This window comes from Symsagittifera roscoffensis, chromosome 1 (genome assembly GCF_963678635.1).
Source record: "Symsagittifera roscoffensis chromosome 1, txSymRosc1.1, whole genome shotgun sequence".
NCBI lineage: Eukaryota > Metazoa > Xenacoelomorpha > Acoela > Convolutidae > Symsagittifera > Symsagittifera roscoffensis.
The window spans coordinates 33,542,040-33,568,327 of NC_087062.1; the positions used below are offsets into that span (position 1 = coordinate 33,542,040).

Below are 26,288 nucleotides of genomic sequence, written 5' to 3' on the forward strand. Positions count from 1 at the left end.
CGCGACCAAAACATTTATGTTTCGACCAAGTTCGACCAAGTTTGACCAAGCGAGATACGTTTCGACCGGCGCGACCAAAACATCTGAGTTTCGATCAAGTTCGACCAAGCGAGATATGTTTCGATCGGCACGACCACAATATTCTATGTTTCGACTAAATTAGACCAAGCGAGATATGTTTCGATCGGCATGACCACAAAATTGTATGTTTCGACCAAAATTGACCAAGCGAGATATGTGTCGACCGGCGTGATCAAAACATTTATGTTTCGACCAAGCTCGACCAAGTTTGAACCAACGAGATACGTTTCGACCGACGCGACCAAAACATCTGAGTTTCGACCAAGTTCGACCAAGCGATATACGTTTCGACCGGCGCGACCAATACATCTATGTTTCGACCAAGTTCGACCAAGCGAGATACGTTTCGACCGGCGCGACCAAAACATTTATGTTTCGACCAAGTTCGACCAAGTTTGACCAAGCGAGATACGTTTCGACCCGCGCGACCAAAACATCTACGTTTCGACCAAGTTCGACCAAGCGAGATATGTTTCGATCGGCACGACCACAAAGTTCTATCTTTCGACCAAAATCGACCAAGCGAGATACGTTTCGACCGGCGCGACCAAAACATCTATGGTTCGAACAAGTTCGACCAAGCGAGATCTGTTTCGACCGACGCGACCAAATCATCTAGGCTTCGACCAAATTCGATCAAGCAAGATACGTTTCGACCGGCAGGACCAAAACTTCTATGTTTCGACCAAGCGAGATACCTTTTGACAAGCGCGACCAAAGCTTCTAGGTTCGGACTAAGTTTGACCAAGCGAGAAATTTTTCGATCGTTACGACCACGAACTTCTATGTTTCGAGCAGGTTCGACCAAGCGAGATACGTTTCGACCGGCGCGACCAAAACATCTAGGTTTCAACGAATCTTGACCAAGCGAGATACGTTTTGACCGGAGCGACCAGAACATCTAGGTTTTGGCCAAGTGCGACCAAGCGAGATATGTTTCGACCTGCGCGACTTGTAAAATCTAGGTATCGACCAAGTTCAATCCAGCGAGATAAGTTTCCACCGGCGCGAACAAAACATCTATGTTTCGACCAAGCGAGATACGTTTTGACAAGCGCGACCGAAGCTTCTAGGTTTCGACCAAGTTCGACCAAGCGAGATACGTTTCGACCGGCGCGCCCTAAACATCTAGGTTTCAACCAAATTCGACCAAGCGAGATATGTTTCGACCTGCGCGACATGTAAAATCTAGGTTTCGACCAATTTCAATCCCGCGAGATACGTTTCCACCGGCGCGAAAAAAAACATCTATGTTTCGACCAAGCGAGATACGTTTTGACAAGCGCGACCAAAGCTTCTAGGTTTCGACCAAGTTCGACCAAGCGAGATACGTTTCGACCGGCGCGCCCTAAACATCTAGGTTTCGACCAAATTCGACCGAGCGAGTTACGTTTTGACCTGCACGATCAAAAAATCTATTTTTCGACTAAGTTCGACCAAGCGAGATACGTTTCCAACGGCTTGACCAAAACCTTTAGGCTTCGACCAAGCGAGATACTTTTCGACCAATGCGAGACCAAAACATCAAAACATCTATGTTTCGACCAAGTTCGACCAAGCGAGATATAGTTCGATCAGCACAACCACAAAACTCTATGTCCTGACCAAGTTCGACCAAGTGAGATACGTTTCGACCGGCGCGACCAAAACATCTATTTTTCGACTGAATTCGACCAAGCGAGATACATTTCGACCGGCGCGACCAAAATATTTAGGTTTCGACCAAGCGAGATACTTTTCGAACGGCGCCAGCAAAAAACCTATGTTTTGACCAAGTACGACCAAGCGAGATACGTCTTGACCGGCGCGACCAAAACATCTAGGTTTGGACCCAGTTCGACCGAGCGAGATATGTTTCGATCGGAACGACCATGAACTTCTATGTTTTGACCAAGTTCGACCAAGCGAGATACGTTTTGACCCGCGCGACCAAAACATCTATGTTTCGACCAAGTTCGACCAAGCGAGATATGGTTCGATCGGCACAACCACAAAACTCTATGTCTTGACCAAGTTCAACCAAGTGAGATACGTTTCGACCGGCGCGACCAAAACATCTATTTTTCGACTAAATTCGACCAAGCGAGATACTTTTCGACCAATGCGCGACCAAAACATCAAAACATCTATGTTTCGACCAAGTTCGACCAAGCGAGATATGGTTCGACCGGCGCGACCAAAACATCTATAATTCCACCAAGTTCGACCAAGCGAGATATGGTTCGATCGGCACAACCACAAAACTCTATCTCTTGACCAAGTTCAACCAAGTGAGATACGTTTCGACCGGCGCGACCAAAACATCTGTTTTTCGACTAAATTCAACCAAGCGAGATACATTTCGACCGGCGCGACCAAAACATTTAGGTTTCGACCAAGCGAGATACTTTTCGACTGGCGCGAGCAAAAAATCTATGTTTTGACCAAGTACGACCAAGCGAGATACGTCTTGACCGGCGCGACCAAAACATCTAGGTTTGGACCCAGTTCGACCGAGCGAGATATGTTTCGATCGGCACGACCACGAACTTCTATGTTTTGACCAGGTTCGACCAAGCGAGATACGTTTCGACCCGCGCCACCAAAACATCTATGTTTCGACCAAGTTCGACCAAGCGAGATATGATTCGATCGGCACAAAACACCTACTTTTCGACTAAATTCGACCAAGCGAGATACTTTCCGACCAATGCGCGACCAAAACATCAAAACATCTATGTTTCGACCAAGTTCGACCAAGCGAGATATGGTTCGATCAGCACTACCACAAAACTCTATGTCTTGACCAAGTTCGACCAAGTGAGATACGTTTCGACCGGCGCAACCAAAACATCTATTTTTCGACTAAATTCGACCAAGCGAGATACATTTCGACCGGCGCGACCAAAGCATTTAGGTTTCAACCAAGCGAGATACTTTTCGACCGGCGCGAGCAAAAAATCGATGTTTTGACCAAGTACGACCAAGCGAGATACTTCTTGACCGGCGCGACCAAAACATCTAGGTTTTGACCCAGTTCGACCGAGCGAGATATGTTTCGATCGGCACAACCACAAAACTCTATGTCTTGACCAAGTTCGACCAAGCGAGATACGTTTCAACCCGCGCGACCAAAACATCTATGTTTCGACCAAGTTTGACCAAGCGAGATATGGTTCGATCGGCACAACCACAAAACTCTATGTCTTGACCAAGTTCGACCAAGTGAGATACGTTTCGCCCGGCGCGACCAAAACATCTATTTTTCGACTAAATTCGACCAAGCGAGTTACATTTTGACCGGTGCGACCAAAACATTTAGGTTTCGACCATGCGAGATACTTTTCGAGCGGCGCGAGCAAAAAATCTATGATTTGACCAAGTACGACCAAGCGAGATACGTCTTGACCGGCGCGACCAAAACATCTAGGTTTTGACCCAGTTCGACCGAGCGAGATATGTTTTGATCGGCACGACCACGAAATTCTATGTTTTGACCAGGTTCGACCAAGCGAGATACGTTTCGACCCGCGCGACCAAATTATCTATGTTTCGACCAAGTTCGACCAAGCGAGTTACATTTCGACCGGTGCGACCAAAACATTTAGGTTTCGACCATGCGAGATACTTTTCGAGCGGCGCGAGCAAAAAGTCTATGTTTTGACCAAGTACGACCAAGCGAGATACTTCTTGACCGGCGCGACCAAAACATCTAGGTTTGGACCCAGTTTGACCGAGCGAGATATGTTTCGATCGGCACGATTGCGAACTTCTATGTTTCAACCAGGTTCGACCCATCGAGATATGTTTCGACCGGCGCGACCAAAATATCTAAATTTCGACCAAGTTCGACCAAACGAGTTACATTTCGACCGGCGCGAGCAAAAAATCAATGTTTTGACCAAGTACGACCCAGCGAGATACGTTTCGACCGGCGCGACCAAAATATTTATGTTTCGACCAAGTTCTACCAAGTGAGATACGTTTCGACCGGCGCGACCAAAACATCTAGGTTTCGACCGCAATCGACCAAACGATAGACATTTCGACCGGCGCGACCAAATTATTTATGTCTTGACCAAGTTTGACCAAGTGAGATACGTTTTGACCGGTGCAACCAAAACATCTATTTTTCGACTAAATTCGACCAAGCGAGTTACATTTCGACCGGTGCGACCAAAAAATTTAGGTTTCGACCATGCGAGATACTTTTTGACCGGCGCGAGCAAAAAAATCTATGTTTTGACCAAGTACGACCATGCGAGATACGTCTTGACCGGCGCGACCAAAACATCTAGGTTTGGACCAAGTTCGACCAAGCGAGATATGGTTCGATCGGCACAACCACAAAACTCTATGTTTTGACCACGTTCGACCAAGTGAGATACGTTTCGCCCGGCGCAACCAAAACATCTAATTTTCGACTAAATTCGACCAAGCGAGTTACATTTCGACCGGTGCGACCAAAACATTTAGGTTTCGACCATGCGAGATACTTTTCGAGCGGCGCGAGCAAAAAGTCTATGTTTTGACCAAGTACGACCAAGCGAGATACTTCTTGACCGGCGCGACCAAAACATCTAGGTTTGGACCCAGTTTGACCGAGCGAGATATGTTTCGATCGGCACGATTGCGAACTTCTATGTTTCAACCAGGTTCGACCCATCGAGATATGTTTCGACCGGCGCGACCAAAATATCTAAATTTCGACCAAGTTCGACCAAACGAGTTACATTTCGACCGGCGCGAGCAAAAAATCAATGTTTTGACCAAGTACGACCCAGCGAGATACGTTTCGACCGGCGCGACCAAAATATTTATGTTTCGACCAAGTTCTACCAAGTGAGATACGTTTCGACCGGCGCGACCAAAACATCTAGGTTTCGACCGCAATCGACCAAACGATAGACATTTCGACCGGCGCGACCAAATTATTTATGTCTTGACCAAGTTTGACCAAGTGAGATACGTTTTAACCGGTGCAACCAAAACATCTATTTTTCGACTAAATTCGACCAAGCGAGTTACATTTCGACCGGTGCGACCAAAAAATTTAGGTTTCGACCATGCGAGATACTTTTTGACCGGCGCGAGCAAAAAAATCTATGTTTTGACCAAGTACGACCATGCGAGATACGTCTTGACCGGTGCGACCAAAACATCTAGGTTTGGACCAAGTTCGACCAAGCGAGATATGGTTCGATCGGCACAACCACAAAACTCTATGTTTTGACCACGTTCGACCAAGTGAGATACGTTTCGCCCGGCGCAACCAAAACATCTAATTTTCGACTAAATTCGACCAAGCGAGTTACATTTCGACCGGTGCGACCAAAACATTTAGGTTTCGACCATGCGAGTTACTTTTCGAGCGGGGCGAGCAAAAAGTCTATGTTTTGACCAAGTACGACCAAGCGAGATACTTCTTGACCGGCGCGACCAAAACATCTAGGTTTGGACCCAGTTCGACCGAGCGAGATATGTTTCGATCGGCACGATTGCGAACTTCTATGTTTCAACCAGGTTCGACCCATCGAGATATGTTTCGACCGGCGCGACCAAAATATCTAAATTTCGACCAAGTTCGACCAAACGAGTTACATTTCGACCGGCGCGAGCAAAAAATCAATGTTTTGACCAAGTACGACCCAGCGAGATACGTTTCGACCGGCGCGACCAAAATATTTATGTTTCGACCAAGTTCTACCAAGTGAGATACGTTTCGACCGGCGCGACCAAAACATCTAGGTTTCGACCGCAATCGACCAAACGATAGACATTTCGACCGGCGCGACCAAATTATTTATGTCTTGACCAAGTTTGACCAAGTGAGATACGTTTTGACCGGTGCAACCAAAACATCTATTTTTCGACTAAATTCGACCAAGCGAGTTACATTTCGACCGGTGCGACCAAAAAATTTAGGTTTCGACCATGCGAGATACTTTTTGACCGGCGCGAGCAAAAAAATCTATGTTTTGACCAAGTACGACCATGCGAGATACGTCTTGACCGGCGCGACCAAAACATCTAGGTTTCGACCAAGTTCGACCAAGCGAGATATGGTTCGATCAGCACAACCACAAAACTCTATGTCTTGACCAAGTTCGACCAAGTGAAATACGTTTCGACCGGCGCGACCAAAACATCTATTTTTCGACTAAATTCGACCAAGCGAGATACATTTCGACCGGCGCGACCAAAACATTTAGGTTTCGACCAAGCGAGATACTTTTCGACCGGCGCGAGCAAAAAATCTATGTTTTGACCAAGTACGACCAAGCGAGATACGTCTTGACCGGCGCGACCAAAACATCTAGGTTTTGACCCAGTTCGACCGAGCGAGATATGTTTCGATCGGCACGACCCCGAAATTCTATGTTTTGACCAGGTTCGACCAAGCGAGATACGTTTCGACCCGAGCGACCAAAACATCTATGTTTCGACCAAGTTCGACCAAGCGAGATATGGTTCGATCGGCACAACCACAAAACTCTATGTCTTGACCAAGTTCGACCAAGCGAGTTACATTTCGACCGGTGCGACCAAAACATTTAGGTTTCGACCATGCGAGATACTTTTCGAGCGGCGCGAGCAAAAAATCTATGTTTTGACCAAGTACAACCAAGCGAGATACGTCTTGACCGGCGTGACCAAAACATCTAGGTTTGGACCCAGTTCGACCCAGCGAGATATGTTTCGATCGGTACGATCGCGTACTTCTTTGTTTCAACCAGGTTCGACCCTTCGAGATACGTTTCGACCGGCGCGACCAAAACATTTAGGTTTCGACCATGCGAGATACTTTTCGAGCGGCGCGAGCAAAAAATCTATGTTTTGACCAAGTACAACCAAGCGAGATACGTCTTGACCGGCGTGACCAAAACATCTAGGTTTGGACCCAGTTCGACCGAGCGAGATATGTTTCGATCGGCACGATCGCGTACTTCTTTGTTTCAACCAGGTTCGACCCTTCGAGATACGTTTCGACCGGCGCGACCAAAATATCTAAGTTTCGACCAAGTTCGACCAAACGAGTTACATTTCAACCGGCGCGAGCAAAAAATCAATGTTTTGACCAAGTACGACCCAGCGAGATACGTTTCGACCGGTGCGACCAAAATATTTATGTTTCGACCAAGTTCTACCAAGCGAGATACGTTTCGACCGGCGCGACCAAAACATCTAGGTTTCGACCGCAATCGACCAAGCGAGAGACATTTCGACCGGCGCGACCAAATTATTTATGTCTTGACCAAGTTCAACCAAGTGAGATACGTTTTAACCGGCGCAACCAAAACATCTATTTTTCGACTAAATTCAACCAAGCGAGATACATTTCGACCGGCGCGACCAAAACATTTAGGTTTCGACCAAGCGAGATACTTTTCGACCGGCGCGAGCGAAAAAATCTATGTTTTGACCAAGTACGACCATGCGAGATACGTCTTGACCGGCGCGACCAAAACATCTAGGTTTGGACCCAGTTCGACCGAGCGAGATATGTTTCGATCGGCACGACCACAAAACTCTATGTCTTGATCAAGTTCGACCAAGTGAGATACGTTTTGACCGGCGCGACCAAAACATCTAATTTTCGACTAAATTCGACGAAGCGAGATACATTTTGACCGGTGCGACCGAATAATTTAGGTTTCGACAAAGCGATATACTTTTCGACCGGCGCGAGCAAAAAATCTATGTTTTGCCCAAGTACGACCATGCGAGATACGTCTTGACCGGAGCGACCAAAACATCTAGGTTTCGACCCAGTTTGACCGAGAGAGATATGTTTCGATCGGCACGACCACAAAACTCTATGTCTTGACCAAGTTCGACCAAGTGAGATACGTTTTGACCGGCGCGACCAAAACATCTAATTTTCGACTAAATTTGAACAAGCGAGATACATTTTGACCGGTGCGACCGAATAATTTAGGTTTCGACAAAGCGAGATACTTTTCGACCGGCGCGAGCAAAAAATCTATGTTTTGCCCAAGTACGACCATGCGAGTTACGTCTTGACCGGAGCGACCAAAACATCTAGGTTTCGACCCAGTTTGACCGAGAGAGATATGTTTCGATCGGCACGACCACAAAACTCTATGTCTTAACCAAGTTCGACCAAGCGAGATACATTTCGACCGGCGCGACCGAATAATTTAGGCTTCGACCAAGTACGACAAAGCGAGATACTTTTCGACCGGCGCGAGCAAAAAATCAATGTTTTGACCAAGTACGACCCAGCGAGATACGTTTCGACCGGCGCGAACAAAACATCTATGTTTCGACCAAGTTCGACCAAGCGAGATATTTTTCGATCGGCATGACCACAAAACTCTATGTCTTGACCAAGTTCGACCAAGTGAGATACGTTTTGACCGGCGCGACCAAAACATCTAATTTTTGACTAATTTCGACCAAGCGAGATACTTTTCGACCGGCGCGAGCAAAAAATCTATATTTTGACAAAGTACGACCAAGCGAGATACTTTTCGACCGGCGCGAGCAAAAAATCAATGTTTTGACTAAGTACGACACAGCGAGATACGTTTCGACCGGCGCGACCAAAATATCTATGTTTCGACCAAGTTCTACCAAGCGAGATACGTTTCGACCGGCATGACCAAAACATCTAGGTTTCGACCACATTCGACCAAGCGAGATACATTTCGACCGGCGCGACCAAAGTATTTATGTTTTGACCAAGTTCGACCAAGCGAGATATGTTTCGACCTGCGCAACCTGTAAAATCTAGGTTTCGACCAAGTTCAATCAAGTGAGATACGTTTTGACCGGCGCGACCAAAACATCTAGGTTTGGACCAAGTTTGACCAAGCGAGATACGTTTCAACCGGCGCGATCAAAACATCTATGTTTCGACCAAGTTCAATCAAGCAAGATTTGTTTCGACAAGGCGAGATATTTTTCGGCCGGCATGACCACAAACCTTTTTGTTTTGACCAAGTTTGACCAAAAAAGATACGTTTGAACCGGCGCGAACAAAACATCTAGGTTTCGAGCAAGTTCGACCGAGCGAGATACATGCCGACCGGCGCGACCAAAACATCTATGTTTCGACACCAAGGAAGATATGTTTCGACAACGCGAGATATGTTTCCACCGGCACGACCACAAAATTCTTTGTTTTGACCAAGTTTGACCAAACAAGATACGTTTCGACCGGCGCGAACAAAACATCTATGTTTCGACCAAGTTCGACCCAGCGAGATACGTTTTGACCGGCGCGACCGAAACATCTAGGTTTCGAGCAAGTTCGACCGAGCGAGATACATGCCGACCGGCGCGACCAAAACATCTATGTTTGGACACCAAGGAAGATATGTTTCGACAACGCGAGATATGTTTCCACCGGCACGGCCACAAAATTCTTTGTTTTGACCAAGTTTGACCAAACAAGATACGTTTCGACCGGCGCGAACAAAACATCTATGTTTCGACCAAGTTCGACCCAGCGAGATACGTTTTGACCGGCGCGACCGAAACATCTAGGTTTCGACCAAGTTCGACCAAACAAGATACGTTTTGACCGGCGCGACCAAAACATCTAGGTTTGGACCAAGTTTGACCAAGCGAGATACGTTTCAACCGGCGCGATCAAAACATCTATGTTTCGACCAAGTTCGATCAAGCAAGATTTGTTTCGACAAGGCGAGATATTTTTCGGCCGGCATGACCACAAAACTCTTTGTTTTGACCAAGTTTGACCAAAAAAGATACGTTTCGACCGGCGCGAACAAAACATCTATGTTTCGACCAAGTTCGACCAAGCTAGATACGTTTCGACCGGCGTGACCAAAACATCTATGTTTCGACCAAGTTCGACCAAGCGAGACATGTTTTGATCGGCACACCACAAACTCTTATGTTTTGACCAATTGAGTCATATAGGTTTCGACCAAGTTCAACCTAGTAAAAACATTTCGACCAAGTTCGACCAAAGAAAAGCCTTTCGACCGAGTGCGACCCGGGTCGTGGTCCCAGACTAATGTCCAGATTTTTGTGACAAATCTTTGGCATGTATAGACTTTTGCGACCACAAGGATCCGCTGCGACTTCCGAAACCGAAACGGAGATCAGTCGCGAAATTTTCTGACCCATATTTAATATGTGCAGATGTTCGCAACTAATATTTGCATTTCCAGACTTTCGCAATCGAAAATTCTGCCACGACTTGCGCGACCACAGCGGAGACGGCACGGCAAGACTACCCGTTTCGAGGGGTTCGACTATCTTTTCACTGAACCGAACAAAAATAGCTATGTATCGATCGACTCGACCAAATATGACTATGTTTCGACTGATTTGATCCAAACTAGCTATTGTAACCAGTTCTAAGCTAGCATTTATAGACCAATTATGTTAATGATGGAATATCACTATAAATTATTTAAAACTAACCAATCATTTTCCATCTCTAACAATTGCACTTATTTGTGAGTGCTGAAACTACTTGTAGTTTCAACACCAGAACAAATTGAATAAGATCGTGAAAGAAGACTTGAAAGAAGACCAAGATCGTGGCGCGAAATGTAATCAGGAATCGGTCCACTCTGCTACAAGATAGCACGACGGAAACCGGATCAAACCTTTGCATTTAAAATACTTTAGGCAGTAAATCTAAACTTTGATTTACTCACATGAAAATTGAAGTAGTCCTTCAACAACCTTATTGGTGTTAAACCTACTATCTATACAATCACGACTGATAAAAAGAACACAAGTCATTCCCTCCAAAATCTGCAGTGAAACAAAACTTTTTAATAATAATTTATTAAATACAAAATACAAAAACTAATAAGAATAAAATTCATTGCTGTTTCATAAATTAACTAATTTTGGTAATCCCAGCTTCATAACCTAAAACATAACAGCATCAATTCAAGAATTTAATCTCATCAATGCCCTAACTTTTAAATTTTTTTCATCTCAAATTTTCAAATTATCAAGGCTTATCCTTGTTTTTACTACTCCATTTTTCTTTAACAAACAGATCATTAAGGCTTCTCTTGGATCTTTCATTTTAAATTAAATTTAAACTAACATTTTTTTATTGATCATCAAGGATTTCCTCGGATCAAACAGAACAATTTTGTTATCCCCTTTCCACATTTTTAAAGTGTCTAATGACCTCAGACGCAAGAATACACGCAAGAATGATAAAATTTCATCAAGAATATTTCATTAAATCCATCCCTTATGAAAAAGTAAACCCTGAAAAAATCCGAAAAACAATCAACGTTTCAACAATAAAATAGAAAACAAAGTGACACGTTTTCAAATCTACCCAGAAACACAACGCGCTTGCAAGTATAACACTCCACATTATAAAACACAATACTCAGAAACTCTTGTCGAATACGAAAAAAGTTTCGGCTTGAACACAGGAAAACTAAAAATAACCCAAAACCAACACATCAAATTTCAAATAGTCATGAAAACTCATACATCCCAGTAAAATTTCTGAAAAACATAGGAAGAACTGGTGGAAAACTTCAATCACAAGACAAAAGCAGTACACGCTTACAAGAACTATCTCTTATGAACAATACCTATTTTGGTTCAAATCACTATGACATCCTAGAAGACATGAAATTAGACTATACAATGGGTAGAAATTTTCAAGAAATGTCACTATGAGAACTAGAAACGTTTCATCAATAAGGTGAACTTGAAGCAACACAAATTTTTCAATCACTTGCACTTGCAGTATTAAAAATACCTTATGCAGGATATTTGTTGTCAGGTAATAGATCAAGTTTTATTGACTACGAAGGAAATATGTTATGGTATTACCCATGTACGAAAAAAGTATCCTCATTATATGTATTTGAAGACAAAAGATGTTACTAAAGAAACCCCATATTCTACAAAAAAAAAGTACATTTTATTGACACACTTTCTAGAAGAACATATTTTTGGGATACAGCTGATCCATGTGGATCTGAAAATAGCTACAATGTTGTACAGTTAAATCCCGATGAAGATCAACATTATTTTCTCACACCATATCCTACACTTATGCCATCATTATAGAAATTTTCACCAGAAGGTATCAAAGCTATTGCCAGAAACCCAAATATAGATTTACAATCAATAGGTATATACTCTGAATCATATATACAACATCACATCCGCACACAATAATTTCAAGAACTTCTTACAAAATGGATACAATACAAAAACAATCCAATGACCAAAACTTAAGAAAACTTGCAGAAACCGCAGGATTTTCAGACATCTATACACAAGACTACAGTGGATACTCTAAACAATGAAAGGTTACCTTTAGTTAAACGGTGAAAATTACCGTCCACAAAATATATCACACATCAATATCTTTAATTCTGTAAAATTGAAAAATGAACTTCTCGCCTTTCTAGGATGGCTCTACTACATCTTAGAAAGATTGACTATATTTTATGCAATGCTTAACTTTTTTGTTTTTCTCTTTTCATTAATGAAAGGACTCTATAATGCATGCGCAAAACACACACAAGTAAGCAAACAAAAAGGTGTAGCACGCATTTTTTTCGCAGAGTTTTTCGGAATATTTTCAACCTCATTTATCAAAATACTTTTAGACGCTCAAATAAAAGAATATAACAAAAAACTATCAAACACACCTAATGCATATGATAATTCACAAGACAAAAATAAAAATAACACCTACTGCATCGCAATTACACACTTTACATAATAACCATCCATTTTTTTTAGTACCACGAAGTTACAGGAAAATAGCCCTAACAGAGCGCATCTCTGCAATTCATAGTTACCCACAAAGTCCAGTTACTCACTTAAAAGCCCAGCAACCAAATGTAGAAAAAACGTATGAATAAATTCTAGACAGCCACATACCACTAGTTTTCGTTCTCAGAACAACCATCTCTTTAGACCACGATGAGCCGCCAGATTGGTTCCCTGAACCGTTCCCTTTCATACCCATCCAATCACCAATGTCACTCTCCAATCATATCATTTTCTCAATTCACTCCGCATCTTGTACCATCATATACTAATAATTCACCACGCATGGATTCAGATGACACTTCCATAAACACAAGTTTTCACACAATTTCACAATTTAACAATTCTGATATTAAAACCCCAGATGAGTTCGCATACTCCGAGCCTAACTCATCCACTTTTTCCCTGCCCCATTTCAATCACTCCATACACAAATTCCCGATGAGCCTTCCTCAGTCCCTTCTTCCTACACTGATGCAAACCCAATTTTTGTCCCCAATGACCAGCGAACCACCTGACCCCTCTAACCCCGTTGATGAAGAACTCGAGAATGATTTAGATAATTTTATAAACCTGCAACAACAACTTCAAAACCCTAACAAACTATTAATACATCATCCATCACAAACCTTGACAACCTCCGAATCCTCAAAACTAGCATCTGCTACTGAAGAAACCCGAGGCCACCGACTATTTAAACGTAAACATCCCAATGCCAAAATATCTTCTACCCCTCGACCACCTCGAACGGTTTCAGTTCACGCACTTCGTACTAACACAAAAGAATTCCTACCATGTGCTTACCATTTTTTCCACAATACTTACTATCAAACAAACACTAACAACGATCAACGACTTACGTTAATGAACATGCCTTGTTTTCCATACCTTCATGGACCTCATATCATCCTTTCAGTAGCCCATTATCAATTCCATTATATAATAACCCAGACGACAATGAATTGTGTCACACTCGATTACATCACCTAACCGCAGCACTTCATGAAAAGCAATTCACAACCATCGGACTAACCCAAACACTAAATAGATTCACTGCACAAAAAGCAAACTGATTTTCCATTAACCATTATGATCACGCCATTGCACGATATATGGAAGATACTTTTTTACAAGACGATACTAACGCTAACCTCTAACTAGCTGAAAAATTTTCATAAGTTCTCAATATGTATTTACCATCAATTGCATGAATAAAAAATTTGATCATGATATATCTAGAGCACTTTGCGACACAAAAGCCTACGACCCCTTTTTCAATAAATTTAACCATTTTTCACTAACTTTCAATTTTCTAACACCAAAAGAACGCGACTTACTCTGCTCACATCAAATAAAGTTACGCACAAAACAAAGTCATTCAAACACTTTTTCTAAATTTATCCAAGACCGTTATACTACTTATACACCATCAAGGAAACCCTCAACATAGATTTCAATTTTTTAACTCTAAATATACTTCACCCTTCTTATTAAATTTCACATACTGTATAAAAGACACTAACATGCAAGGTAACATCAGAACTTACGACCCTATACGACAAAGGTATTTATTTTGCCCACTAACCAAAACTTTCAACATTGATGAATCTAGTCCCTTAATTGTTCCTCACGAATATATACAGCCTGTCGAAGTCCAGATCCTGGAACATATACACAACACTAACTATAACCATAAACTTTATAATCTAATCCAAAACACTCCGCACGAATTCTCACCAAGTAGTGAAGAGCAAAAGACCATCAAAGCACTTGAACTCCTATGGCCTCTACTGCAAACTAAATATATCACCGCTTACTCGCTAAACTCCTAACATCATCGGACACTATTCACAAAATTTTCCAAAATGGATTTTTTGCCGTTGATGAGTAAGTATGATTATATATCTTTCGCTAATAAATTCCAAAACACAACTAACCATTCCTCATAAAGTTTTCACTTTGCTTTTTAGATTTCATCATACAATCATCTAAAACAAATAAGAATAATTAAAAAATTGAATTGAAAACTCTTTTATAGAAACTTAAAACTCGTTTTAACAAATTGGAGTATAAATAAAAGCAGTAAAATTTACCTCTAAATAGCGGTAAATTCATAAATAACCCTCCACAGCAATCAATTCTCTTTTACAAAGCAATTAATTAAAATTTAAATTTCCCAAAAGCAATAAAATTGATATTTCAATGTAGTAAATTCAGAAAAAATAGCAGATAATTTAAAAGAATGCTAAACTTTTTAATAGACGCTTCTTTTATAAATTTGAATCATTCACTCGCCCATAAGTCTCACACTCCTTCCACTATCGCACAGCTCGCCCACGAAGAATTGTTTAAATAATGAATTTTATGTTTTATTTTTCGCTGACAACAACTCTAACCAGTTTTCACACGTTTCAAACCTTCCTTTAACCCGGTTGGAAGGAATTATATGGTAAACTCAATTAACCATCGCAGCTTACTAACGTCACAAAACCTCAAACTAATAGCATAACCAAAATTGAAAACGCCACGGTACCCAAATCAGATTAAAACCAGATTACAACTGGATAAATTTTTCTTTTGAACACCACTTTCAAATTTGACCACAATCAATCAAAACACAAAAAAGTCGAAAGACAAACCCAAACCAAAAGATTCTATTTTTGAGAAAAGGACACAACCAAAACAAAAAAGAGTAAAACAAGTTATAAAATTGAAACAATAGGTTCATTTTCTGTTTGTGTGCTTATTGGTTTTAAGTATTACTAATGTGTTGCAAGCATCGATGTGATTTACGTTGATATGCGGAAAATTTTTTTTCGGTTGGAGAGCTCATCTGCTTAATTTTTTTTTGCAACTATGAAATTTTTTTTGCCTCGAATCACATGAAAAAATTTTTACAAGACATTCATTGCGTTTTTGGCTCCCAAAAACACCGCAATGATTAACAATTAGGAAAGAAGCAGCCAAAAATGATAAGAAAAAAAAACAGAATTTTTAATTTTTTTTTTAAATATTATAGTGTGCATTTGGCTGAGAAAAATGAAGTCCGGTACGTTGAATATAGCTTCAAGAAGGATAAAGATGAATTCAACAAAATTTCAATAATCATGATGAACAAAAACTTATTGGTTCTCGAAGAAATAATCATTGAGTTACTCTTTCTAGAAATTATTTTTCTGCTCAATTTAAACTTAAATTTGAATTTCTTCACTTTTTGCATTTCTACAAAAACAGAACAACCCCACTATCAATATATTGAAGTTTACATGTTATTATTGAATTGCAATAACTAGATGAGTTTTATTGTCAATTGACTGTATAATGCAGAAAATGTTTTTTTTTCGAATATAGAGCTCTTAAAACTCCAAAGTATTCAGCATATGTGAGGAAATTTTAAGTGTAAAGCACATTATTAGAAGCTATACAATTTTTTATGTTGGCCTAAAAACACGAATTTGTTAGTGAGTAGGAAAGAAACAGCTGTGAGTAGGAAAGAAGGAACAAAAAATTGAACTTTTCCAGTTTTTCCATCAAAATATTTTTGGCTAAAAAAGTCAAAATTCAGTATTCAAAATCTAAATTCAAAGCTGGTTACGCTAAATTAAAAGTAAATTAAAGTAAAATTCTTTACAAGCAAATTTTGTATTTATTTTTTTAGCTCGACTTTATGTTTTGACTTCCAGGACGACTATAGGCCCAGCGCGACTGTGGACTTTTTGTCGAATTTTGACATCTGGTTCAACCATTTCGGTGGAAACGTTAAGTCGACTCCTCGACCTGTGTATTTATAGTAAGGGCCTAGGAAATTAGACGACAAACAAATTGAACGACCAACTTTTATATAAATCCGGACAATATGAGATTGGGCCAACAAAATTTTTTGCCTAGAATGTTGTTACACAAAATTTTTTGCTTAGAATGAATTACTCAGAAAAAAGAACCGATCAAAATTAAAAACTGTAATTTTTTTTTAAAACATAAAATCGAAAAAATATAGTAAGTTTTTAAAATGCTTAAGTTATACAATTGGGGTATTAATAACCTGATTTGCACTTTGACAACTATAACTTTTGCTCAGCCAAAAGTCAATTTCAGCACATACACAATTTTCACGCAAATTGCACGTAAGTTGTTGTCTAAACTCCGTTATTTTCTGGTTAAGAAAATACTTAAGAGGCGCGACTTAAGAAAAGACTGACGGCGCGACTTAAGAAAAGACTGACGGCGCGACTTAAGCGCACGGCGGACTGCGAAATCCAGTGTGAAAACGGTATGCAGCGCGACTTACTAAGTTTTTTCTTAAGTCGCGGACCTCGACCCGGGTTATCATATGTCTTAAAACCATGTATAAATAGTCGTCTGTCTTTTGAAACTAGCGTAAATTTGTGTACCTTCCAGGACATCTTTTCACCCTCGCATAAAAAAGATAATAGATTTTCCGCAATTTTCTATTATATTATCCTGATTTTGTCGGCTGGGGGTTGTGATATACTTAATTACTGATTGCAATAATGCATAGTTTGAATGGTATGTTTGACATTAAATGTTAGGCGTTGTGGGTCGACGCTGATCGTTGTTTCGTTACCTGATGTTCGGTTTGATGATTAAAGAAATTTTAGTTTCAAACTATTTTTTAGATAGTTCTGTATGTTCGCTGTGAGAATAGCAGAAGAGAGAGTATTTACTCAAACTCCTTTTGTCAAAACTCCTATCATATTACACTGGTTAACTTGTTGGCAGTGGTCTGCGAAGAAAATTTTCTAGAGGGGCATTTTTTCGAAATTTTGCTGACTTTTTTTTAGGTCCCTAATTTGATTGTTTAAGCCCTCAAAAAAGACTATAGTGATCTTATTTTGTTAAAACTTTTCTTCGCTGGAGGCGAACTTTTCAAAAATCAGGCAAAAATGAAAAGAAAAAAATTGCGTTTTTGACCAGAAAATTTTGTCTAAAAGTTTGCGTTTTTGGCCGTGCGTTCCCCCCAAAATAAGTTATATTGGCGCCAAAGGCGCCATTAGAAAAAGTTTGAGGTTGGTCGGCCAAATATGGAAGTCGTAAAGTTATACAAACATGGATGTCGTAAAGTTATACTTGTTGGCAAATTGAAGACAAGCACTAACCCAAAGCTATATTTACCAACAGTAATGGTAGTCTATCTAACCAGGGTAGAGGTCCTCATTAAAATAATCTGATTGTCTTATGATTGATTCATGTTTTTGCGCAGTTTCTTCGTTGATGTTAGTTTTCGAGATCTCAGCTATGAGCTCTACTTCAATGCTAAATTGTAGAAAAGATTGCACAGCAATTGTCGACGTTTCGTAGCCTCAAACTCTAATGACTTTTGTAGAAGTTGTTTGAATTCTGCTGATCTTAACCGTCCCAAAAGTCTTTAAATAAGTTGAGCTCATGAGATCTGAAAATTAACTTACACAAAAATAAAGAATTTTGGATCTGTTTCAGAAAATTTACTGGGTACGGGCAGAAACGTTTTGAAACAAGTTTACAAATTCAGCAACAACGACATGTTCTCTCTGTCTGCAGTAAAATGCACTTTATTGTAGATGTCAGTGAACACGATCTCTTAAATGTTGCAAGCAAAATTAAATTTCTCAACTTCAAGATTGCTTGTCCTCTTTTTGTCTGCGGATTTTGTTGCTTATACAGTTTCTGTTATTCAAAATGTCTAAGCATGCAATTATAAGGAAAGCAGTCAGCTAGATAAATGGTGCCTCAAGATGGTTCATAGTTCCAAAGAACTGTAATCACACATTTAGGAGCGTTTGTTCTAGAAGCAAGGCTGTTGTCTATCTTGGAGACGTATGAAAGTAATTTTGAAGAATTTCTTTGATATTGATTTGAAAGATAAATTGCTTTAAGATAATCAAAATATGCAATTTGTTGCTAGACAGAAAAATACACATAAAAAACATTTTATCATGAATAACTATATAAAATATTCACACTTTCCCATTTGTGGTAAATGTATAAATACGCACCGAGCGCGCATGTATTATAAACAATTATACTGTCTAATATGGTCCGTACTATAAAATTACAAAATAATCGAATATAAGCCATTAAAAAAGGTTATAATCATAAAGTTTTTAGGTCAATATAATCCATAATAATCAAATATAATCGATTATAATAGATTTTTTCGAGACGTCATTCATGAAATTTACAACTTTTTATTGGTGGATTTTGGGGAGGGGATTAATGATTGGCAACCTCCAGTTTACCGCCCCCTCCTTAGTTGGGATGAGATAAAAAAAAAACTTGAGAAGGTAATGCTGAGACATGGTGTTCAGTAAAAGGCTTAGCAGACATTTTGCAAATTTCCTGCTAATTTTGCAAAATTTCTGCAAAATTAATTGAATTTATTTCTAAAAACAAAATGGATTCTAATGTATTATAATGGATTATTATGGATTATCTTGGCAAAAGATAATCGAGTTCAGTGCCATAAATAGTGGATTATAATCTATTATAATGGATTATTATGGATTTTTATTTCAAAAATAATTGATTATAATGGATTATCTTGGCAACAAATAATCGAGTTCAGTGTCAAAAATAATGGATTATAATCAATTTTAATGGATCATAATGGATTTTTTCAAAAATAATCATTTTTAATGGCAATTTAATCAATTTCAATGTCTGAATTTTACATCTGTAATGGATTATAATGGATTAGAATCCATGGGCGCTCGGTGCGGGTAGCATCGACTACATGCGTAGACGTATGATTTTTGTGATATGAATCAAACATCGTTATCTACATTGACAACTGGTTAAACTTGAACCGATATGATACAGAGGAATAAAGATTTTTATGTTGTTCGAGATTTTCTTTGGTAACAACTTAAGCCAATCGTTTTTGTTTGAAATGCGCTTTGAAAAAATCTAAATCTAAGAACATAGTTTTTTTTCCAAAACTTCAAACATAAAATAGATAAAAACTTTTAACTTAAAAAGTAGCTAGACATTCTAAATACCATACGAAAACTTTTTTGATTTCCAACTTAGATCTCAAATCAAAAAACTTGATTAATTAGATGCTCCGAAAGAAATATAATAAATGAAACAATAAAAAACAAAATTTATTTATATATAAATTATTAGTTTTTTGACTCTGAACAAGTTAAATTGCAAAGTTTTAAGGCAATTTTTTGTTCAAAATTAGATTCAAACCAAATTAATTTGATATGGTTTTTTTTGTAAGCTCGTTGTTTTCCTGGGTTTCTTGGAATTCATGGGAAGGTTCGTAGCAGGTGCTCTGGCCTGGCTTTCAAATTTTTGTGTTTGTTTCATAGTAAACCTCTCCGATGCCTCAATTCCACTTTTCGATGTGTAATTATAAGAATGTAAGATTGAAAAAAAATTTTTTTCAACAATTGTCAGAAAAAAAACTTGTCAGAAAAAAAACAATTTCCTGGCAGGGTTCCTGGTTGGGTCTAAAGTTTTCCCGTGGCTATATAACCCGGGTTCTTTGTATAGTTCATTTAAAAAAAACTTCTCGAAAAAAAATTTTGTTTGTTCAAAACTATTGCTCGGTCCTACTTGATCGAAATGTTTTTCCCGTGTCAGATGAAGGTTTATTGACTTGCTTTGTCCAAATGTTTTCTTGGTCGACTTCTTCTGTGGTGTAATTTGTTGCTGTGCTGATCTCGTTCGGATTGTTTCACGTTCGAAATGGGCTTCACACTGTCTAGATGTCTCTCCGTAGTCGAACAGAGTCAAATCACAAAAAATGAGACGGTCGAAAGATATCGGACATGACTTGAGACGGTCGAAACATACTGAGTTGTGGTTGAGACAGCCGAATCATGAATAGCAACCATGGAGTGGGATAATTCGAGCTCTAGAAAACTTAAATCAAAATTACTTCTCGTGATAACAATTGCTTTGACAATTTAACTAATTTCACCTTCACCAAAGATATCTCTAATAAATTTCAGATCGCAGCCGTAGCAGCAGCCGTATGGTTATGGTTTAACTTGCGTTTTAAATCATTTTGGAATTCATCACTTTGAGACACAATTGGACCAATTCAATGAGCAAATAGTAATAGCAAATCTAAACTTCAAAGCTTTCCGTTTTTTGACTTAGAATGAAGCAGACTTGAAGACTGTTGTGGATTTGTCAGGGCTTAATTTGGTATCTGTTTTATTGTGCGAGCGGATTAGAGCGGATTAGAGCGGATTAGAGCCAATATTTTTAGGAGAATAAGTAAGGCATCTTCTGCCCCTACATATATATTCCTTCCTCTCGCTGACGTTCGGAACAATAAATGTGAATATCGCGTTCAATTACGCAGCTAATCAGGAACTGCAGCTCATCTGAAAAAATTGGGATTTCAAAATTGGGGAAAATTTATTAATACAGCGTCAGGAAAACAGACAGATAGATCCTGTTAGCTTCATTATTTTCAAACAAAAGAAACACCAAACCATTGTTGCTTTCGGGGAACTAGGGAAAACATCCCTACATTTTGTAAGACAAAATGATTGGTATGAAACTGTATTAATTTACTTTAAAATGAGCCAAGGTTGAGAAAATCACTAACAATTAAACCAGTTAAACAGTTGCTATGACAGAATCAGAAGACACTTGTTTGATCAAACGATGATATCAGCAGGCCTTGTTTTATCTACACAAAGTTAAATGAAACTACACCGTTCTTTTGTTATTTCAGCTCCACATTTCAAATATTGCCGTTTACTGATCAACCTAATTTACCAGATTTCAGCAAAAATATCAATTAAATTTTATTACAAAAGCAACCAGATTTTTTGCATTTGTTAGTTTTTATCCTAAATTATTGTTGTATTGTTCGTCTTTTTGGGTGTTTAAAAATAAACGCACTGATGACCTGAATAACAAAATTCAGATGCTAAATATGTGATAAGTTTCTATGTTTGCAGTTCAGAAATTGAAATCAAAGAGCAAAATGGTTTTGTCAATTGTTTGAGTTAATCAAATACGGTATACGAGCTATGACAAGAAAGATTTTATCAATTTTCAATGAGAAAATTTGAATAATTTGATTAATTTTGTGATTAAAATTACATTCATTTTAAAATTCATCGTTTAAAATCTAACAACGACAAGTTATTTTTATTTTTACTAGTTATATAAACATAAAACTTCAAGTATGGGCTGTTCATGCTCGTCATATTCTTTGAAAGGTTTGTGATGTTATTTTTATATTGTTTATTAGTTTAATGATCTCTGAACTCTTCTCTTTAATGAACGATTGTCATTTTTTAAATTAAAAGCATCCATGATTCCAACACTGAACTCCAGACTGCATTTGATAGGAATTGAGTCTTTTTCTATTTGTGAACTTTTCGGACACTTTGCGCTTCTCAACGTTTTCAAAAATAAATGGTTCGAAAATAGTATTTTACTCATTGCAGTTCATAAAAACCGTGCCAAATTTATCGGTTTTCTGAACGTTAAAGATGATGAAGGATCGATCTTGCACACATTTTGGCTTTTGATACTTTTGTTTTATAAAAAAAAAAACTGAAAAAATTATTACGGCAACGTAAAGTTGATTTTGCAAGAATGAAGGGACCCTCAGGAAGTTACAATGACTCTTTGCGTTTAAAGACAAGCATTTACGAAAATAAGTTTTGAGTCAGACCAAAAAAAAATATTTAGTTATCTATTTAACTTTGTTTGCCAATGAAGTATCAACTTTTAAACTGTTTTTAGAGTTCTTGCACTTTATCTAAGGGTTCGAAAAACCGGATGAAAAATCACTTAGAGTACCGATAAACCTGTCTAGAAGTTTTTTCTCTCAGACAAACTTGGAGTGAATAAAACCAGCGAGTGGTGCAGGAAGCGGCTATCAGTAAAACGAAGCATTTAACTTTAGTTTTGAATCGTCATTTAACGTCTTCGTTGATTCAAAAAATATAATTTTGAAAACAGCAAAAATTATTATGAAAAGTTTAAAATATTTTTCTTGGGCAACATCAATGTAATTCAGTTACAAACACATTTGCTCATCATTGTTTAAAGTTTTTTTCGCCTCTCGCTGTGCCGCAAACAAAATGCACGAACTGAGACCCATGAAAAAAATATTGCCCTAAAAATGTTCGATCATTCTGAGCTGTTTGCACAATAACAGACAATTCTTGTTAGTAAGATTGCAATCATTCAAACATATTTCGATCGTTTAAAAACGAGCAATGAAACACACATTTTTTACTTGGATTTAAAATTGTTTGTGAAGATTGGTTAAATTCGAGAATGGAAAAACCAGTTTTTGATTGTTGTCATGATGTAGAAAAAATTTGATTTTTACCGACAAAACTGATGCAATTTAAAGGGTAGTCGAAAGGTTCAGATAACTAATTTATAATGAGTTCTGATGCGATAAGCGATAACTCGATGGATGATGATGATTGATTAAAAACTTAGATCGTACATATTTTTACTGCAATTCATTTTCTAAGTTTTATGTTTGATGCCAAATTGTTGGTAAAATATTTTTTCGCTTTTAGCATTCTGAAAGAACTTGCTCCTTTAAAACTGCTCCTTTAATGTTGGAAGATAGTTTTCAACTCATGGCAATGCGGAAAAAACCGTAGCAAAAAGACTAACTAACCTGAAAATATTTGTCTTCTGTACTTAAATGCTTTGAAAACTAATTTTCTTGTTTGTGGAGATTTTAATATCGACACTTTAGATTGCAAACCTATTTCCAAATCTTATTTTAATCTAATTAAAAGCTGTGGTGCGCATATTTTGAATAGAGATCCAACTCGCATTACCCCAACATCGAGTAAAGGTATTGCTCATTTAATTGCTAATTTTGACGCTAACGTAAAAACACTGGATTCAACAATTTCTGATCATTTTCCCGTAATTTTATCTGGTTACGTGAATGTTGATCCGCAAGAAAATCAAGATTACTCTATAAAAATCTTAAAAATCTTTACCGTGACGATAATTTTTATAAATATTTGTTCCTCTTAGAAAAAAAATTGTCGAAATTTTATAAGCTTAGTGATCCCAATGAGAAATTATGTCTATTAGTTGAATCCATAGTTTCATCAATTGATCGTTCTGCTCCCTTAGAAAAATCGAAATCACAAAAACAGTCATGCGTTACCGATTCAACCAAAAAGATCCTCAGAAACCGCGATCGGCTTTTCAGTAAGTGGGTACAAAATCCTACTGAATTGAATAAACTGAAATATTCTTAAGCTAGAAATTTAGCAGCCAAGGTAATAAGAAATGAAAAAAGAGTTTATTACGACAAAAAACTTGAAAATGGTAGAAATTCGAAAACGCTGCTCCAGGCCTTTAATGAATTTTGCAAAGGAAACTCCGAAAACACGAACTTTTTGGCTGCTGATGTTTTTAATGAATTTTTTGCCTCAATTGGCGAGATACTAAGAAATCCTGAATTTGATTACAAACAAGCGTTGGGTTATGTAGATCGAATCGAAAAGTCAATGATTTTTTATGAAATTACCCACAAGGAAATTGAAAGTGCCATATATTTGTTGAAAAATAGAGGTTCAAATGGTCATGATGGCATAAATGGCATAAATAACAAAATTATAAAATTATCGCTGCCTGTAATTTCTGTAAGAACTTGCAGCCTTTTAAACCAATGCATTAAGAGCGGTTATTTTCCTCAAGGCTTAAAAGTTGCAAAAGTTATACCCCTTTTTAAGGGAGTTTTAAAAGAATCTTTGGAAAATTATAGATCTATTAGTTTACTCAGTTCACTCAGCAAAATTTTGGAAAGGATAATATTCAATAGAATGTATAAATTTGATAACAAGCAGAAGATTCTTTATGAAAAAAAATTGGAATTCAAAAGAAAAAGTCATGCGTGGACGCATTAATCGAATTCACCGAATTTATTAGAGAGGGATGGGACAAAAATTGGTTGGTCAATCATGCCTTGTAGATCTCAAAAAAGCATTTGATACCATAAATCAAGATCTTCTTTTGGCAAAATTGGAAAAATACGGCTTTAGAGGCCGGATTCTTTGTCTTCTGAAAAATTACTTTACAAACCGGTTTCAATTTGTTGAAACTGATAATAAAATATCTTCTAGTCGCTCTATGTCATGTGGAGTACCGCAAGGGTCAGTTTTAGGTCCGTTTTTGTTTTTAATACATATAAACGATCTTCCGAAAATTGCTGAGGGATCTGAGGTTGTTCTATTTGCTGATGGTACTACAATATGCAATGCAGAAAAAAAATTGTAGCGAGAACTTTGATAGTTCGTTAAATAAAGTGGATAAATGGTTCAAAACGAATGGATTTTGTGTCAATCCTGGTAAAACTCAAATAAGGAAATTTGGTTAAAACTTTTCAAAAGATTACTTTGCTTTTGGTATTACAGTTCAAATTACAAATGTGTGTAAATATTTAGGCATTTTTGTTGATAGGAAACTCACTTTCAAATTTCACATTGAACATGTGTGCAAAAAATTAACTAAATTTTGTGGCATTGTCTGGAAAGCTAGGTATGTTTTTTCTAAACAGCAGATGCTTCGCTTCCAAAAGCATATGTAAATCCTACTATCAATTATGAAATTTTAATATACGGCAATACATCCCAATCTCACCTTACCGAGATAATGCAACTACAAAAAGAATCTTGAGAGAAATTTAATTCAAACGTAGATATGAATCAATTAAGGAATTTATGAACGAAAACAAATTACTTTCTGTTTTTGATTTAGACTTTTTTGAGATGTTTAAGTACTTGTTTATGGAATTGCGATCGGACAAAAAAAATGATTTTCTGTCCCAGATTTACTCCCAAAAAATTGGACCATCTTCCTGGAGCAAATTGAAAGGCGTAATTAAAGTGGCAAAATTTTCTACCACCGCTAAACAGAGATCGCTTGCAGTTAGAATTGTGCAGGCTTTTAACTATTTAGAACAAAATGACTTGATACCTGTTAATATACATGAAATGTCAAAAATTAGTTGTTTGAGACTCTATAAACAGTTTTTTCAAATTTACCTAGAAGACAATCAGGACCTCTACAAACTGTTTATTAATTTCAGCGCTTCATTTAGATTGTTTGTTGAGTTGATGCTGGCTGTCTTCTCTTTACTCTCCAGGATATCCTACTCGATGAGCAGTACTGCTCTTTAGAATCTCCCTCCAGGCATAATATATTACTTTTGGCGTTGTATATGTAGCTGGTAAAGTAATTCAAATTTTAAAGTAAAGATGATCGAGGCCACCGATATTGCATTTTTAAGGTATTAAAGACATTTGCCCGTTAAAAGAAACTAAATCAATTATTCCGGCAACTTACTTGATTTTGGTAGCTTGAAGTGACAATGACTCTAATATGTCTTGCTCAATATAGTGATAATTGTTTCCATTTTACCCTAAATTAAAGGATAACGAAATTTTTCAACCGTCCTTTGTCGAGAGTTTTTAATGCAGCTGTAATCACAATTG

General features: G+C 38.1%; 2 protein-coding genes across 3 annotated transcripts in view; one reads left to right on the forward strand and one right to left on the reverse strand.

Moving 5' to 3' along the window:
• LOC134843261 (translationally-controlled tumor protein homolog) overlaps positions 1 to 26,288 on the reverse strand; it is a 424,116-nt gene that overhangs the window by 157,117 nt on the left and 240,711 nt on the right. The gene's annotated exons all lie outside the window — the stretch shown is intronic.
• The window catches only part of LOC134856618 (uncharacterized), a 44,595-nt gene continuing 39,428 nt past the window's right edge, over positions 21,122 to 26,288 (forward strand). The window contains exon 1 of the mRNA XM_063872894.1: positions 21,122 to 22,019. Coding sequence (XP_063728964.1) covers positions 21,986 to 22,019 — 34 coding nt within the window. The 5' untranslated portion in view covers positions 21,122 to 21,985. The remainder of the gene's footprint in view (positions 22,020 to 26,288) is intronic.